The 19,359-nt window shown below is 38.5% G+C and overlaps 1 protein-coding gene across 3 annotated transcripts in view; it reads left to right on the forward strand.

Moving 5' to 3' along the window:
• Positions 1-19,359, forward strand: part of LOC101859451 — a 58,092-nt gene that overhangs the window by 17,715 nt on the left and 21,018 nt on the right. Inside the window, exon 4 of one of the 3 annotated variants that reach the window (XM_035969068.1) lies at positions 18,848-19,024. The exons of the other annotated variants lie outside the window; for them this stretch is intronic. Within the exon in view, the coding sequence (XP_035824961.1) occupies positions 18,848-19,024 (177 nt within the window). The remainder of the gene's footprint in view (positions 1-18,847; positions 19,025-19,359) is intronic. 3 annotated transcript variants of the gene reach the window in all.

The raw sequence follows: 19,359 nt of genomic DNA on the forward strand, positions 1-19,359 counted from the left end.
CTATTGATGCCATTTTCTTTAGGTATAACATGCCTTTTATTTCATACTTATAAATAGTAAAAACTTCACCTATAAGTGTGATGTATCTATTTCCTATATATTGTAAAAACTTCACCTATAAGTGTGATGTATCTATTTCCTGAAGGCCTGAATCCGAGAAGTCACTCATTTTGTCAGCACGCTTCACATATTCTGTTTGGCAGAACACACTTTCAAACTTGAAGAAGATTCCAACCTTGAAAGAAGTTATGAAAAAGTGCATGACCATTGCCTGTTGGAAACTCTTTAATGTTATGATGTTATCCTTTTCCTCCTTTTGGTACCCCTTCACTCTTTTAATCATTTAATCAACATTATCATATGATGTGTGTGTATGTGTGTGCTTGTGTGTGTGTGTGTGTGTGTGTGTGTGTGTGTGTGTCTTTTTCTTTGCAATTTAGGTAGTCTCTTCTTGTTCTGTGAATATGGTTTTGTTACCTCATTTTTTGTTTTATTTGAAGCGTAGATTTGGCGTGGTACTTGATCTGTTGCTTTCTTTGAGGTTACTAGCAATTGACACCAAAAAAAGTTCTATTGTCCTCGATTTTTTAAATATATTTTTTTGTAATAATGTAAGAAGGTTACGTAGTTTCAGTCTTATGGTTAAGACCCTTATCCTATTCGTACGCCCTGGGGTCATTTTGTACCCCGGGGGTTGTATTCTTCACATTTTAGAACACTTCTTTAAAAATCTTTGCAAAGCGTACGGATTGGTTTAACGAGTAAATTTCCTCTTTTGAAAGTGGTGGCACAGAGTTCCCCACGTCATATGGATACGATAGTAAAACATGAAGTACGGATTGGGTAGAGCGAGTTGTATCTTTTTACAGTTTTTATTGAATAATGGATTTATCATTCCTTTGACATGGAAAGCCTTTGATCATATGGTTTCAGTTTATGTCTATACTTTTGTGATATTGAATCTTCTATACTTGCACTATCGTTTCGCTATGAGGGAGCTTTTTTTAAAAAATAAAGACACATTGTTTGTAGGTTGTTGGGGGGGGGGTTTCGACCATTAAATTATAATAATGTGTTGATTTTGCCTCTAGCTAGAGTAATTTTGCAAACGATGACATTGCCCTAAGAATTCAACAATTTTCACATAGTAGAGAGGATACATAAACCGTGAACAGGTTACTTCTGTAGACTTGGAAATTACTTACCTATCGTTGGACTAGAAATTCGTCTCAAAATCAACGTACTTTCCTTTTTTGCATGTGTCTTGGCCGTTCTGGAAACTCGTGGCAAAATGACATTGCAAATGGGACTTTCTGTTACTGTTACCGTGGCCATGTGGACTTGTATTTGTATTGACACTTTTGATGTTCTGCCGAGGATGGGCTACCTTAGAAAGCAGTGTTGCTTTGTGATATTCTTCTTGTTTTTGGGTTGTTGGGTTTTTTTTTACTGTTTGCTGTTTTGGAGTCTCATTATTGTCAGTGCTGAGTATGTGTGTATTTACAGTGTGGTGATTGGTATTAATTTCATTCAGATGTTTGGCATTCCAGCCATGGATGATAAAAGTTATAAATTTGATGAGGAGTCACCATGACAAGGAAGGACGGGACTTTTCTTCACATTGAGCTCTTTGCTCGTATACCCAGCCTTTGTCTTTTATATTTCTCAATATATGTTCAATTTTCAAGGTCACATCAGAGAGAAAAAATTGAAAAATTACAATAGTCAACATCAGCACTGGATTGTACAGACCTGTGGCAAAAATGTTTCAGAAATCCTCGAGACTGATAGTGAAATTCGAGGGCATTTGCGTGTGTTCATCAAAGTGTGATTTCGAGATTCGAAGTGGGAAAAGCAGTTTCGTCAATCTTCATTTAAAAAATTGATGTTCACATTACTTAGATTTTTCTGTTTTATAGTTATACTTTTTTTTAAAAGTCTGTATTTGTACATTATTTTTTCAACATTTGCTCTTATATTTTGTCTTACTTTTGTTACAAGAATTATTCCAAGGGAATTCAAAACATGAAATCGTGAGTACTGACATGAATTTTACAATATTGACATTCTTTTCCTTAAAATGTGTCGAGATGGGGATTGAAGGGATAAATAAATGTTTTGGGGTTTATGCCTCTAACTTGTCAATGGAAAGGGGACATTCAAAAGTTTAATTGGTATCCGTCATGAAATACACCTAAGAGGTAAAAAAAATGGCAGTAATGTGTACTGCTTCATGATCAGTGATCAATCATGTTTTGAGTACCCTTGGATGGGTCTCCTTTTGTGTACTACACTTTTAGTGCTATAGAGTGGTGACAGGCATAATTATTCTTTGCAGGCAACTCTGGTGGCAATTCTTCATTATCACCATCACCATTTCAAGTCCCAGGTGTTCCTGTCAAATATTTTCGCTGTCCTGTGTGTAGCATCATAATCCGGCACAAGAACAACATTAAGAGACACATGCGTCGACACAATGGTGAAGTTTTTCAATGTGCTTTTTGTGATTCTACACAGACTTGTCGCTGGCAACTTCAGCGACACTTAGAAACAAAGCATTTCATAACACCTAATGGTGGTGTAGAAGATCAAGCTTCTGAAAATATTGTTTACCATGAAGAAGAGCTTGAGGATGGAGAGATTGTTTTTGAAATGAAGTATAAGACTGGAATTGAGGACAAGGAAGCCACTGTTTAAAGAAGTTATACGCTATTGGAATGTGAAAATGCAACAATAAGAAAGCTTGTCAAAATTGCTCAGTTCCAAGGCATGTTCAGCTCTATTTACAAAGTATCTAGTAAAGTGTAGCTCAGAAAATATTGCATGTTAATTTTAGGCAAAATAATTGACTTTCATTTTGGAAATTGTTCCCATTTGAGTTGAGCATAAACACAAGCTTTCTTATTTGTTGCAGATCCTGCTGCTAGCGGCAGTGTTGATGTAAGCAAGGCTTGGGGTCACCATTTTATCAGTGCTCCTCCAGGCACCCAGTTACAAGGTAGTCGCTTGGTCCGGAACTACAGCTGTCCGATGTGTGGTTTACAGATCTCACACCGAAAGAACATTCGACGCCACATGCGTAAACACACTGGAGAAATGTTCTTCTGTGATTTGTGCGACTGGCGAGGCACCTGCAGATGGAAACTTCAAAAGCACAGAGAGAAAAAGCACGGCATCCCTCCATTGACACCCTGAAGGTCTATGAGAGCTGATGAGTTTTGCAGAGATATTTGTGCTATTGTGTATTGTTAATGCAAGTTGGCAGCCCGAACCGAGAGAAGCATTGTCACACAAATTATATGCTTATCAGACTACATTTTTTTCTTTGCTTGCTTTCCTGAGGTCCGTGGTTGTGTTGTGGGCGGAAAAGTTCATAGAGACAGTTATCTGTTTGATTGCTGATAAGCTAGTTAAGGAGATGGGGTATTGAAAACCCCCCAAAAAATGTGAAAAGATGTAAATTTAATATGAAAGGATTTTGTTATGGTACCACAGCATTTTGGGATTTTTTTTTCTGAAGTATAAAGAGTGTAATAAGCATAAACTTTATTTTATATTCGGGGTCATTTGGGCATGTGATAGGTGTATCTATACCCTTGTTTTTTCTCTCCATGTCATGGTACAATGTCATATAACTAAAAGGGGGACCCTAGGTTTTGATCTGTAAGTGTTAATATCGCTAATAACTTGTTTAGCACAGGACATACTATTATTGTCAAATCTAAACTTTGTGGGATTTTGTTTAGTATTGATAAATTCCATACAAGATAAGTGGAGTGTACACTTGTCTGAACCTGTAGAACTTATAGAAGCAGCAACCATTCTATCGGTTGCCAATTTGACTGTTATGAGATTGTCATGGCAGAAAATTAGCTGTTTTAATTTGCAGTCAAGTATCTGACAATTCTTTTGATTGTTTTGCTAAAAATTCGTTCTCTGTCTGTTCCAGATCAAAGGCCTCACCTTGGTGAGACAGGGTTGGGATTTAGTTTCATATAGTTGATCAAAGTGCAATTAAGTTTCCAACATTCTGAAGGTGTCTCGAGCTTGAACAAGCAATTAATGATAGTTATGAGACAGAAGAAACAAATTGATGAATCAGATAGTGAAAACGTTGTGGCAGGAGTTGGGAGCGATTCAGATTAATCAGATGTAGAATCTCAATTTAGAAGCTGATCGCGAGGTTGGGAGTGAGAATGATGGGTTGGACACCCCTCTATGGAAGTAAAGTTGATAAAACATTTCCAAGAACCTGTGCATTGCAAGTTATGTTTTTCTGAAACTACATTCACTCCTTTTTGTGTTTTTTTCAAATGTGTGGGTTTGTTTGTTGGGGGGGGGGGGGTGTTGTGTGTGTGTTTGTTTTTTTGTTTTTTTAATGATTGTATTTACGTGAGGCGAGTTTCCAACCCTCTTTTAGGTTTTGGGAATAGACTTCCTGTCCTGACCCTTACAGTGTAATGTGTTGAAATTTGGGCTTATTATTCTGATCTTACTAGCAATGGTAATATGCGTGGAACTCTTCAAATTAATTTTACCCCCATTCAAAAGAGTAAAGGATAAAAATAAATGCCTTATACACTGCTGTTTATTTGATGATGGAAATGATGAATAATTCACTACATCAGGTTTGTTAATTAATAATGTTAGACAGGTGTACACTCTACTTAAAGGAATTTGTGTATGTATTTTCCCTTGATCATTAAACTGTAAATGTGACTGCTAATATTCAGGCACTGTCTTTGTTTTGCAAAACAATATTAACTGGAAAGAATGCAACTTGGTGTGTGCTGTTTGCCCATGTCGCTTGATTGTTAATTTTTAATATATTTTTTTAAATCTGCTTTTCTGGTTTAAGATACATAAGAGGTCTCTGGTGTCTATGGCTTATCAACCTAGTTTGCTTGAGGAAACTGTTTTTACCATACAGATCCCTCATCTTGAAACATTTTTGTGGGACAAAACTTGTCAAACGCTTTTCTCTTTGGCAATCTTATTCAAACAGGCCACATCTAGTTCTCACTTTATTGTCAGCAGCTTGTTTTATACCACTGAAAATGTGTGCTTTCTTGAATATGATGTTTTGAAAGACCCGAATTTCATAGAGATAAGAGCAAGATAATGAGGATGGATAAGGGGGCTGGGTTTCTATTAAGGGGTGCCCACTACGGATGGGGCCGATCACCCGACTCTGTCGCCTAAAAAGCAAACGTGTTTGTTTTCAGTTTCAGGCGACGGAGTTGGGCAGTCTGCCTGATCCAGCTGTAATGGGCACCCTATATTATGTTTCAAGACTTAACAATTGAATTTTATAATCTAAAGGCATACTCTAACAAAATTGAGTGATCGACTTTTTGACAGATTTGTCACTCTTTTCTGATATCTTCAGGAACTTTCATGTTGATTCTGTAGTTCTGTCATTTTGAATGGAGACTATGCTATTATTCCAAGGCTCTATAGATGAATTAAGTGGTCTTTGTTTTTGTCTGTTTTTCCTTTTCAGGGAGAGGGCTTTTAGAAAATTTTCTTCTTACTTTAAGCTGTTTTGCATACTTTACCTTCGAAGTCAAAGCAGTTTAAGTTTCCAGGTTGAACCCTCTTAGCACCGTGAATAGGTCAGCACAGCAGAACCAAAATGCGGCTAGCTGATGGCTTCCCAGAGCAGGATTATTTCAGTATTTTTTAGAGGTCAGGGGTGTGTAGCAAAGAAATTACTTTTTGCTTTTGATCTAAGTTATGTATTTCAATGAAATTTCAGACTCGAAGACATTAGATGTCAGCATCTAAATTTAAAGTTGAAGGTTTTTATTTCTAAGCCTGCATTAAAAGCCGAAGTGTCGGGCCGGTAAAAGCAGGTATTGCTCTTCAGCAGAAAAACTGGGGTGGCACCATGACAGGAAGGCCAGTTTATGTCGGTATGGCTCAAAAAGATTTAAACTACGGACCAGATAATGAAGTGAGTTCACCAAAGATTGGTAAACTGGGGGGGGTGTCATATTTCTTATCGCTGGAGTATTTTAGACAATGAATAGCACATTGAGCAAATTGTTTGCTTTTCGTGAAAGTAAAATTGAGTCATCTGGTTGTGGATTGTATAGATAAAGGACCACCATTTCTGATAACCTTCATTTACAGATAAATTATGGTACAATTGGACTTTTTGTCTGCACTCATTGATGCTGTTTTGTATTCTCTATAGCTTTGAAGTCCAGGAAATTGATTTTACTGAAGACAATGCTCCCAACCTAATTTTGGAATTTTCGTTGGTGACCCCCCCCCCCCTTCTCTCTCTATCTCTCTCTCTCTCTCTCTTTCTCTCTCTCTTAAATTGTAAATATTGCCTGTAACAAAGTTATGTGTTTAAATAATGCAATGTTCATTTACTGAAATAGTGTGCTATTACTCACTGTGGTCACCTCTCACTCTCCCCATAACCGTGGACATTTCTGCCTTTGAACTTTGTATTTTATTTTGATGCAACTCTTAAAAGATGTGTATACATTTCAGGGGGGGGGGGGTGTAATTTGTAGGTGTATTCCAAATCACAAATTAGCTTACGGATTTTGCTTATTAGGAAATAGTACTTACGTGGAAGTTTGTTCTGTTCATGATTTTGAAAAATCAATTGGTATGATTGTTGCGAACACCGTAAAACTCTAGTAAAAAAAAACCTTGGCACGATTAAAGAATTTCTTTTTAACGGGATTGGTAAATGGTCAGTATTACTTATGCAGACTTTCAGGAACTTTTTTAAAAAGGAAAATGGAATCAAATCTTGTTCTCAGATTCTTCCAGCATCAAATACATTGATAACAGTAAGGAAGAAAAGGACATGGTTCTCTACACATGGGTTTGAAGGACAGTTTAATGTCATATATTCATTTTATTTTCCTATATTTTGCTCATTGTCACTTACTGTAAGCAATTCCCATGTGGGGTAAATAGTCTACAGACTCTGCTCAGATGTAGAAGGCCTCGTAGCTGTTGGCCCTGGCAGGCAGGTTTGAAGATGGTCTAGATTGGTTTGTGAGGCTGTAGAATATTTACATTCATTTTTGGTAATATAAGGTATAGTGACTGTTTCTTGCAACAACACATTTACAACATATTTGTACTTGAACAATGTAAACAGATCTGACAGGTTGCATTTTTACTATAAATGTAAGATCATGCAAATCTGGAAGTTTTCAGAAGATTGTAAATTTTGTACATAACATTCAGTGGAATTTTATGTCCTTTTTTGTGTTGTTGGTTTAGCTATTTGAACTGGAGGGCGTACATTGCTTTCCATTATTTTGTATTAAAACTTCACAAGAAAAATGACATTTAACTATAGTATCATTTTGTACAATTACATCTTGTGTAGTACTGACACACTGATGGCTTATCGCCTACACTGATTTTAAAAATTGTCCATAGTGTGACACTTGTATGGCAGTGTTCAGTTGACATTTATGTTTTTCTATATTCTGTGTGAACTGAGAAATGTATATTGATTCTTATATGACTTTTTATCACCGTATCTGTCCATTGGTGTTCATGGAATCTTGGTTTTTGTATTTTACTTCCAAAGCCAAAAATTATTTCAGTTCTACCTGTCTTGAGGTGGAATGTGTGCGGGAATCAAATTTTTTTTAAATGCTTGTCAGTTCCAATAGCGATCTAATGAAGTAGGGAAAAGTTCATTTGAGTCAATGTTAACCAAGAATAAGTTGTGTGACATGTCGAAATACTTGATTCATCCACAAATTGGCTCGTTACCCATTCATGTTCCTTTTTGTAGCGCGCTTATCTAATATTTTGTGGTGCTGTCTGTGTGTTTCCTTCACCACTGATTTTAGGCCGCCTGTTTCATGACACGCTACTAATTATATATGATTTAATTGATTTTAAAAAATGGGGGGGGGGGGGGGGGGAATTATTATGACCAAGCTAAATGGCTACCATTTGCTGAGATTTTGGACATCTTGGGTGCTATATTTGTACTTTTGTCTATTAGGACAGCATATGTACTTTCGCATTCAACGAGGTACCAGCTTGTTGTCCTCGTTGAATCCGACCTCTCGTTGAACGTGACTAAGGCCGAAGAAAAGAAAGGAGACAAGTTATTATATTACCCGACTCACCGGTACCAGTTAGTAAAACATTTGTTCCCCCTATTGACGAAAATCTCAAACAGCATCAGTGTGCGCGTGTTTGACCTATGTTCTGACCGTCATTTCTGTATTTTAAAATATTTTTTCCCCGGAACACTTCTCGTGTGGAAACATACCCTCTCACAACTAATCCTAGATCTACATAAAGTAAAGGCAGGAGCTTGGATTTTCTGATCAGGGGAAGAAAAGAAAATTTGGGGGGGGGGGGGGGGTGTCTTGATCTAGACGTACCCATCCAGAGTTCATCCAGTTTCACACAGCCCGCATCGCGTTCCCACCATCCACTCCCATCCCTACCGTAGGCTAACCCTCGCCCATCCTCTTGGCTTTGGTGCCCATATTATGAGGCACACTAGATTTAGCAATACAATGTGTTAGGAATCGAGGATAGGCCTTGTGCTTCGCGTGAGATGGAGAAAAATTCTTCACTTTTGGGGCCGCTAATTGCTTTTATTTTGGTTTTCGCGACCTCGTTGAAAGCAACTTCGGTCTGTTTGCAACCTCGTTGGAGCTGACGTACATTTACAAAGAGATATAGAAGAAAATCAGGGATTAAGGATTTCCTCGTTGGAGCTGACTTCTCATTGAATGTGACCTTATTGAATGCGACACCCACTGTGTATGTTACGGCTAGTTATTTGTCATTCACAGGGCTTAGCCTGCAGTATTTTCGAAAGTTTTATGGTTTATGCCAGAGATACCTGATTTATTTTATTTTTTGATTACCATCAGGCTTACGTAATGCTCTTTTCCAAGATGATTCTACCAACATGTTAAGCTTTGAACAAATTGAAAAGAGGTTATGCAGGTTTCCCTGGTCAAAATGGTAATAGAATATACCGATGTCATAAGGAAAGGTGTCAGGCTTACTATACAAATTTTCAGAGAGTGCAATCTACTTCTCTTCATTGGATTCATTCATTCTAAGCTTTACTGTGTTCATATCTTGTGAGTTACAGGTTTGAGCGAGGGGGAATGATTCTTTTGAACTTGCTTTAAGTATACATTAAGGAAGTACCTATGAAAGCAGCAAAATTCCTCTGTGTTCAAAAGAATTTTTGCTTGACATTCTTGGCTTAAATGTAAGATAGAGATACCTTGAACTCATGCATTTGTAAGATGTTTTTGTTGTCATTCTTTGGCTTCATAGTTTGAATAAACTGCTAGATATTGGCTTACTTGGGGTTTTTTTTTTTTTTTGGTCTTTGTGTTTGTTCAAATTTCAATCATATTTTCCGTTTGTTACTGTGTTTATGGCTCTCTAGTTTCTACAGTTGTTGGTTTTCTTCTCTATATAGCTGATAATCTAAATGCCTCGTTGCTGCTCTTTGCTTCAAAGGTTCACACCACTACTGATGTGAAGTACATATAATTTTACAGTTTCTGGTAACATGGTTGAAAAAGCAATTGAAGTGTACACAGTGTAAGGTCCTTTCAAATGGCACGTTTGACAAGGTTGGCATGGTTGAATTCAAAACTTGCAGGATTGTATCCCAGCTTTAGGAACGTCTTGTGTGTGTATTTTCTCCAGAACAAATTAAAACCATATTCTGCTTTTTGTTTTTTGAGAATTGCTTGCCATTCTCTGTTGCTGGGGAGGGGTACGATAGTTGGGAGTGGAGTTGGGATTTGATTAGAACGAATTTAAGTGACTCAATTTGGATTGAATTGAATCTTGGTCATTGTCAGCACAGCACTTTAAAACATCTGATAAACAGACTGCCAAAAGCTAGTTTGTCTTTTTTTTTTTTTTCAGGAACAATAGGCCTGCAAAATTTGATGCAGTCTTTCAGGACTGCTGGTATGGTTGTTTTTTGGGGGGTCAAGGCCGTCTTCAAAGCTGAAAGTAACAGTTGTGGGTGGTTGGCGGGTGCCCTGATGTGGTTTGCTCCTTCTTTCCTATCAAACGTCTATCATTCTGATCTCTCGTCCCTCTTTTTTGTGTTTGTTACTCTCTTGTAAAACCTAATCTTCGGCACTTATGTGACCTTATTGTGTTGCAAGTGCCGTAAAAATCTTGCAAAAAACTGAAAGTAACAATGTCTTAATGGGGAGGTCTGGTGAGCTATAAAAAATGTATTTGCTTACCTAAATAAATCAATTTAGCATAATAAGACTCAATGCCAAGACGCGAAATGATTTTGGGTATTACTCATGACGTACCACTCATTGCCATGGTCATGGGGACCATCTTGAAAATAAACACATCTTAAATTCCTAAAATCTCAAACACTAATCAAGATATTCTACTTTGTAAGATAGGAATGGAAAGGCAGGGTCTGTATTGAGGTAATAGGGCGACTTTTGTTATATTTGATTGTTGTCGATGATGTAACATGACTTTGAATCTCATTATGTAAAAAAGTGTTGAAAATACCCCCCACAACCTGATATAAATGCTCACGTCCTGTCATATACACACAAAAAAACAAAAAAATAATTAGCTGAGTACCTAGAAATATGGATACGCTATCCCTGTGCCAAATTCTGTCTCTAGGGCAATAAGTATCAAGATTTTAGGATGTCCATGAAAAACACAGTTCAGAAAAAATGGCCATGTAAGTCAAAGTGACCTATTGTGATACTATTAGTAGCCATATTATGAAACAAAATTTCCCATATAGTATGCTATCTCAACAAAATAATATACCGGATTTGATGTCTAGACATTCAGGTATTCATTGTGCAATAACCTCAAAAACAATATTTTGACCCAATATTCAGCTGAAGTCCCACCCGACACACACCCCCCAAACCAAATGGAGTGAACTGCGTATAACTGGAAATTGTTTTGTCCTTTATGGTACAAAGATGCAGATTAATGTGTCTCCATTTTCATATTATTCTTATCTGTCAAATTGGTGTTCACACAGTACTATGGCTGAGACACAGCTGAGAGTTACATTGCATGGTATTTTTTCAATGCCCCTCTCTTGCACACAAAATGCAGTGCTTCCACTCTTTCGTATTTTTACGGAAATATGTACTTTCTTCCAGTTCCGAACTTGTTCCTCCGTTAAAAAAAACTGCGACAGTGCAAGACTGCCGAAATTCCGTACTCGCCTTCGTATCGTCTTGTATAGTTACGGATATTTACGGCAATTCTCTCGGCAATAAGTTAATGTTATAGAAACCTGCCAGATTGTTCATTTCCTTCAGTCAGCCATTATTCTGCTATGCCCCGTGCATTCACTGCGGGTTGGTCGGTAGTACATTTTTTACCTGCAGGTGGATCAAAATCTGGCGAACTTTTTGTGCCAATTTCCTCCTTTCTATCGTTCACTCGTTCCTTCTGTCTATCTTCGGATTGTTGCCGCGGCTTGAAAATCTGCGCGTTGATCGATCGCCTGACTCGGTCACCTCAAAAACAAACATGTTTGTTTTCAGTTCCAGGCGATCGGCCTGATCCAGCCGTAGGTAAAATCAAGAATAATTAGAAGTGGTAATCCGAGGTTGTAACAGGCAACATTCAGACGTGAAAATTCAGGAAAAATTCAGGTATACGCTGGGCAACTGTATTGTGAAGGTACATATTTATTCATTATTCTCAGGTTTGCCTGCTATCAATGGTGCAACGACAAATTAATCGAATTATAGTAGCAATGAAAGGGGAACCTGCTTTTAAATATTGCCAGCAATGGAAAGATATATTGGTGAAGAAATCAAACAAGACAAAATGTTTGTGAAAAAATAAATTTTATGGGCTGTGGGCAATCCCTTCAAACAGGCTCCCTAATGCCATAACCCTCTATAAGTACTAAATTTCAATTTCTTTGGGGGCTTTGCCCCCTGAACCCCCACCGGGACTCTCTCCGTGGACCCTGCTGCAGAGACCCCCGGCACAATTTTCCTCACTTTTCAGTTTCAGCTGGTGGAAGCATTGAAAATGAAAAAGTAAAAAAAGAAACCACCAGTCTTACATAGTCGTGGCTGCTTTGCTCAATTGTGACACATGGTAGGATCCGTATACATGTTGGGCAAAATGAGAAATCAAGTTGCAAGTTAAGCCAATTATTTCATCCCGTCTAACCTCTTTTGAAATGCCATGTTGCTTCTGTGTTTATGGCAAGCCACCTCAATATTGCGGGTAGTTAGAAGTTGCCGCTGGTAGGTCCTCCTCCTTTGCCTTTGTGATCCGTCTTCTTTTTTTTCTTCTTTTTCTGAGCAGTAAATGGCCATAATGACGTCTATGTGCTTCTCTTTGCCCAAACAAACCACAGCCACTCTCTTTTCCTCATTATCAGGCTATTGTTTTTTGTATGCGTTCTTGTGTAGCTGCAGAAGCATGTAGGCCTACTCCATAGTTCCTGTTTCCTTTCTGCTCTCACATTTCCGTTATTCTTTTGTTCTTTTCCCTTTTCTTGTTTATCTTTCCTATGTTTTCTTTCTTTTTCTGTCTCTATGTATGTATACATGCTTGTTTCAATGGAGTCAAACCTGCTTTATCAGTTACCTTTTCAAGATAATGAAGCAGATGGTTGGAGGGCACCACTGGTAGGTCCTTCTTCTTTCCTTTCCCTCTGTTGTTCCTGTCTGTCTTACTTTTCCCCTGCCTTAATAAATGACCATTTTTGTGTGGATGTGCTCTGCTCAAACAAAAACAGGCCAACTACCTGTACAAACGACTACTTCCCTCCTTGCCTTACTTGCACACTATAGTTTCACTGTTCAAGATGACGAGCTATCTAGTCCGAGACAGCCACTTTTCTCTTGTCATCTTGGACAATTTTCGACTGTTTACTTGGGAGGAGAGGGTAAAGTTCACATTACAATTACAACATAGAGTGTGATAGGCTCAACAGTCCCAAATCCGTTAATCCTATTCGCCTTTTCCCCAGCCTCATAAAGAACAGCAATACATACTTACTCCTTTTTGCACAATAATAATATGTGGACAGTTTCCACCTGTTTCCTTCTCTTCATAGCTCCTTTGTTTGCTGTTTCTGGGTTTTGTTTTAGTGACATTTCTTTTTAATGTTATAGAGGGATGTAATCCCTGTGCACAAGTGCAGCTCTCCTTAGCAGCATGAAAAGAAAAACAATATTGCTACCTATACTATGAGTAACAATGGGGCAGTTGCTGCTAATGGGGAAGTTGTACAATTCAATGGACGGGTATTTGGATGGCACCACTGGTTGGTACTACTTCTTTGTTTATCCTCTTTTTTACCCGTTGTTTCTGTCGTTCTGGTCTTGCTTCTTCCTCGTACTAGATCTATACGATCGTTATTTTGTCGATATGCTTCTCTTTACTCAAACTCAAAATCCAATTCAATGGGTGCAGTGTTTGCAAGTGGGGAAGGTGTCGGACACGATAACAGGAAGGCAAAAGTCCCTCCCATCTTTTTTCAACCCAAAACACTTGTGTGGCAGGCGTGGGTTCTAATTGTACAGTCACGTTTGCTGCGGCGCCATCACACACATGGACCGCCCCCAACACTTTGCCCCCTGATGCTCCTTTGTTTCCCACTTCATACGAGACATTCATCTCTGCTCTGAGTGTGAATGTGCCTTCGCTCGTGCAGTGAGGCAGAAGAGAATAAAGGTGGCCTAAAACTGAGAGGAAAATACAAAACGAACATGTTTGTCAACAGCAGTGAGAAGAAGTGGTGAGAAATAGAATACATCATATGTATGGTCTTGGGGAAACCAAAATTGCCGTCTGATGACTTAAGTTGCAATGAATTGCTCTTAAATTAAATCTTGCTGACATCAACTAACCACCTTAATGAAAAATCCACTGTACTCCGAAAGTAGTCCGAAAAGTTCTGATTGATATGGACCGGTCCTTGCCCTTTGTAAAATCAGGTTTTTCTAAAGTAGAATGTAAATACGATTTGGCTTGGCATAATTCTTTTGGTTGCTGCCTCAACTTTCTTGTTCTGGGCTGATACTGATAGATGGCGTTCAGGCTTTGTATTTGCATGTATTTGTGTTAGGACACAGTGGGATCAGGCTCTCGTCAAGTTTTTGGTTTATGGAGTTATTGGTATGATCTTGTTTTTCTTTTGATGAAAAGAAACACCCATGTACAGTGCTCCACAGCAATGACTAATAAAAGGACCACCGTGACCATCATGATATGATGTCCCTGTTATGGCTGGGGATCAAATTTAATACACTGCAACTCATGATTAACTAATGTGATCACTTTTATTACATATATTAAACACTACCAATTTATTAGTTATCTTTACTTTCTATTTCCAGTGATATTTTTTTCCTCGTCATATTTATCTTATTGCTAGTATAGTAGTCTCATAGAGGTTGACTAGACATAATTATATTGAAGTGCATGGGTAATTACTAATAACAATACTTGCATTTTTATAGCAGCACTTGTACATGCTTGTCTGAGTCTACAGCATAGTTTCTGTGCTTTACAACTATTTATAATCAGATATTTGCCACATTTAGGAAAAGGATTAAACAGATCTGCGGTAGATCTAACACCTTGTACCTTCTTTTCATTCAATCATTTATTCCGTAACAAGTTTAGCTACCCCGTGGGTGCTAGACCAAGGTCGTGCTAAATTGCTAAATGTATATATGCATCAACACCAAAGTACATCCAGCTTTCCTCCCTCCCCTGCACAGTTGATACTTATTTTGACTTTTTACTTTTTCATCCTCTGTTGCTGTTAAGCGTCGAGGGGAGATGCAGTTTTCTATGGTAGGCCAGCTCTGCAGCTCTTTCAGTTGTGATATTGTTTTCTCAGGGTTTCCTTGGCACTCTCGATCCACCTTTTGCGTGGCCTTCCTCTTCCTTTATAGCCTGAGTGCTTGGTGTTGTAGGTTCTCGAGGCTGGTTGGCCTGGTGACATACGCAACAGGTGACCAAACCGTTTCATTCTCTGTCTTTCTATGTAATGCAGGCAGGACTCAATGCCGATAGCTGCTCTTATTTCTTCATTTCTCTGCCTGTCTCGTCTTGTGATGTTTTGCAGAGACATTTCATTTCGCATGCGGTGATTTTGCTTTCATGGGTTTTACTTAATGTCCAGGTCTGGCACTAATAGCATAATGTTGGTATTAATATCGAGGTGACAAGCTGTCTCTTTGTGTCCATGGAGGTGTTTGGGTGAGATAGGATGGGTGCAAGCTTGTAGGTGACAGCATTGGCTTTTTGGGTTCGCATTTCTATTTCTCTGTCTATGGCCTATGGACCCGTCCGTTTTAAGAAAAAGTACTGCCAAGATATATAACTCCTTCACCTGTTCCAGTTGTTTACTAATGACATTTATGTTCAGGGGACTATGGTTTCAGCTCACTTTCACAACTTCTGTTTTTGATATGCACAGTTGATATGATATTTAAAATGTGTTCACAATCAACTTGGCCCAACTGTGAGTCACATAGGACCATCATTTTGGGCTTTTTTCTGCTTTATTTTCTGTTTTAGTTTTGTGTCAATGGTTGGACCACTATTGTTACAGCCAAGCATGTCTGTCTGAATGCTTGTTGTAAAAGAACTTTTTACTATGCATAAAAGAGATGAGACTGCCATAGCTGAAATCCTGTTATAACTGAGACTGTTATAAGTAGGGCCCATTGTATCTTAAGTAGAAGTCAAGTGAAGGTGGGGTGTCGCCTGGGGTCAGATGTAAAAGTAGCGAGAAAATGGCTGCCAGTTTGGTAGCATCCAAAGCCTGGGTGTCCTTGGAATTTGCAAACGTACATTATTTGTGCCGTTGATCAACATTTGCCAGTAAATTCCGCACAGAAATATGTTTTTGAATAGACAAAAAAGGTATTGAGTCTCCCCCCCCCCCCCCCCCCAAAAAAAAACCCCCAACAACAACAAAAACCCCCAAAAAATCTGATAAAAATTGCCCAGCGGAGGGAAAAATTTTGATTTCTTCAATTTCATTATAATGACAAACGCCTGATTCCACCATGACGCCACCCATTTCTTTCCTTACATTTTTGGAGGGTACATGTATTAAATATGACCTTGCAGTGCGAATAATGCAGCAGCACTGTGACACTTTTGGAGGTTTGTGATGGGTACTGTTTGTTCTTACTATCCCTTTGTTTTTTTTCCACACATACTTGACATACATAATATTGAAGATAATACGTGTACTTTAAAGCCCTTAATGCAGAGCACAAAGCTTTAGGTCAATAAACAGACACCGCATATTGTTTGTATGATCATCAGTTCCTTTTTTTACTTACTTGCATCGTCTTTCATTACAAACCGAGGAAAACTGTAGAGGAAGTGAATAGGCCAGCAATTTTGTAGGTCAGGGGTCATCAACCTCCAGCCTTTAACGTAGGCCAGTGTTAACCTTATGTGAGTTTCTGTCTGGCCCAATGCTCCTCAACTTATTTATTTTAAAAATCTGACCAAATTAACTTTACTGTGACTATGATCATAATATATACATTGTTTCCTTTCTGCAAAAAGACACTCTCGGACTTGTTTTGAGGAGAGACCAATGTACACATTAGTCATGAAATGCCCGATATCCCTATGTTTTTCACCCACATCTGGAATCGTTTGTCTTAAACGTTTTATTGCACATATTTACTAAAAGATATAATTAGACGGAAGGGGAATAAATTATTTTTATTTGTGCTTTTAAATTTCAAATTAATAGAAATACTGATCAATCTAAATTTAAGTAACTTATTAAGTCGTCTTTGAACTTACCACGATTCTGACTTATTTTGGTTCATTTACTACTTTCAGGGGAAATACAAATGGAGGAAGGGTTCCAAAGAGTTCATTTAGTTAACTCTTTCAGAATTTTGTGCAATTCTGAATCCAACTGAGTAATTTCGCTGTTGTGCATGTCATTGCAGTTAAAGGGTGCGAGTAGTATTTTCTACTTCTTTACTTTCCCTTTTGTTTCTGTCTGTTTTGCCTTTTCCTTATTAAGCTGAACGTCTGTTACTGTGTCAGTGTACTTCTGTTTACTGAAAAACAAAAAAAGTAGCTCATGTCATTCTGTTCTTCTTGGAAGGAGCATGTTGTGAGCTCAATTGGTGTCATGCGGTATTGGGGCAAAGGCAACCCTTGTTTGAATTTCCTGCTGGGCATACAAGAACTTAGGGGTTTTTTTTGCTTTATTTTTCTTCACCCTCTTATTGCTGTCATAGACTCTTGGAGGTGGGTGTTGTACCAAAGGTACTGCCTTTTACATATTTCAAAGAAGCATTTAAAGGTGGGTGGTTGGAGAGTGCTCTGGTGTGGTTTGCTCCTTCTTTCCTATCAAACATCTATCGGCCTTACCTCTCCTCCTTTTTTGTGTATGTTACTCTCTTGTAACACCTCAATTCTTCAGCACTTATATGACCTTATTGTGTTGCAAGTGCCGTAAACTCTTGCTGTGGGTGGTTGGCAGGTGTTCTGGTGTGGTTTGCTTCTTTCCTATGAAACGTCTATCGTCCTTATCTCCCCTTCTTCTTTTTTATGTTTGTTACTCTCTTGTAACACCTCAAATCTTCTGGCGCTCATATGACCTTATGCAGTTGCGAGCGCCGTAAAACCTCTGCTAAAACTAACTTCTTGCTAAAACTAAAGACCCAGACCTTACCGTTGGTGAGCGCCACCAATAGGTCCTACTTTTTTGTGGCGTCGGTGGCCTAGTGGTTAGGCTCTCGGGCTCGCAACTGCAAGATCGTGGGTTCGAATCCCGTCAGGGGCCCGACGTTGTGTCCTTGGGAAAGGCACTTGCAAAAATTTCCCTCACTTCTCTCAGGTGGAAATAGGTACCCGGCTATAGACTGTGAATGATCTTGTCAGTTTGATAGTGTTTGAGCGCGTAAAATCTGCAGCTTGCACTGTATGCTTCCGCCGAAGCCGAGAATGTTTCAGAGTGTTCTCAGAGGGTCTGCTGGTGTAATAATGGTTATAAAGCGCATAGAGCATACTCCTGAGCATGGATATATGCACTATATAAATACAGTTATTATTATTATTACTTTTTCACTTTTCCTCTGTTGTTTGTGTCTGTCAGTCTTACTTTTTCTCAAATAAATGACGATTATTATGTCGATTTGTTTCTCTTTACCCAAACAAAATCCAGACCAATCCTAACAAATCTCATAGCACTTTACTAAATGTAGCAAAAGTGTTGTAGTCCCTACTTGCTTTTCAACTCGTTCACACCAAATCATTATGATGGCAAAAGGGTTTTCAATTCTCTCACATTTTTTTAATGTCAAAACTGAGAGATGGTAATAACTTATGGTAGAGATGAGTTTTAGTGGTAATGGCAGTGTGGTCATTGTAAACAAGGATGAATCACTATGCATGAAGTGACAAAGGTTTCATCTTCATTCTATTTTTCGGAAGAGTCGCCCTCAAGAAGTGCTTCTATAATGAAAGAAAAAAGTGCATGGTGGAACATTTAAACGGCTTTTGTTAGATTAAACATTTTTGGAAATGAAACAAGACTTTAGTTTGTCATAATGAGGCTGCCATTGGTTAAGTGTGTGTATTTCGTCTTTATGTGTAAGGAATGGATTCAGTTTTCCAGCTTTTTAGCCACCAAGCAAGATTGTTTCTCATAACAACTAGATTTTTATATTGAAAGCTGGAAGATTCCCAGTATGTTCTTATTCATTTAACTGGCACTCTTGGATTAACATGCGTTTGAATTCAGACTTTGCTAGAAGTGTTCGATTGTGGGAAGACAGATGAGGCAAGGCTGTCGTCACTGATAAGTCCTCCCCCTTTTCAGCCTTGCGGGCTCTGCATGCAGACTCCGAGCACCTCGTCCGTACATCCCCGGTCTCCTCCCCTGCTGACTTGATACAGGATGATTTCGAAATGTCGGCAGGGGTGTCTGCTGGTGCTAAGGATGATCCCTTTATCCACACTGCCAGGCAGACAAAATGGGCAGTCGCTCGAGCCAGAGGTGAGTTCTGGTTTTATCTTTTTTGTGTTAGTCAAATAAAAATGGTTGTTCCTGGAGGTTGTATGATGTAAAACCTATTTTTCTCCCAACAAAATTTCCATGTGTCATGGAAACTTTTGGAACACCATGTGGAATAAAATCTTATAAAGTTTTTCTCACAGCTTGGAGTTTAAGTAAAGTATGAAAGTAAATGTAAATGTTCATTATAAGGGCTGTTACTTTAGCAAAGGGGAAGTGTTCCACTTGTGTGTGTGTGTGGGGGGGGTGTAATCAAGTGCATTAGTTAGAATTACGGTAATGGTATTGATGTGAAGTATATAGTAATTTTGAATCAA

This window comes from Aplysia californica, unplaced genomic scaffold, assembly GCF_000002075.1.
Source record: "Aplysia californica isolate F4 #8 unplaced genomic scaffold, AplCal3.0 scaffold00006, whole genome shotgun sequence".
NCBI lineage: Eukaryota > Metazoa > Mollusca > Gastropoda > Aplysiida > Aplysiidae > Aplysia > Aplysia californica.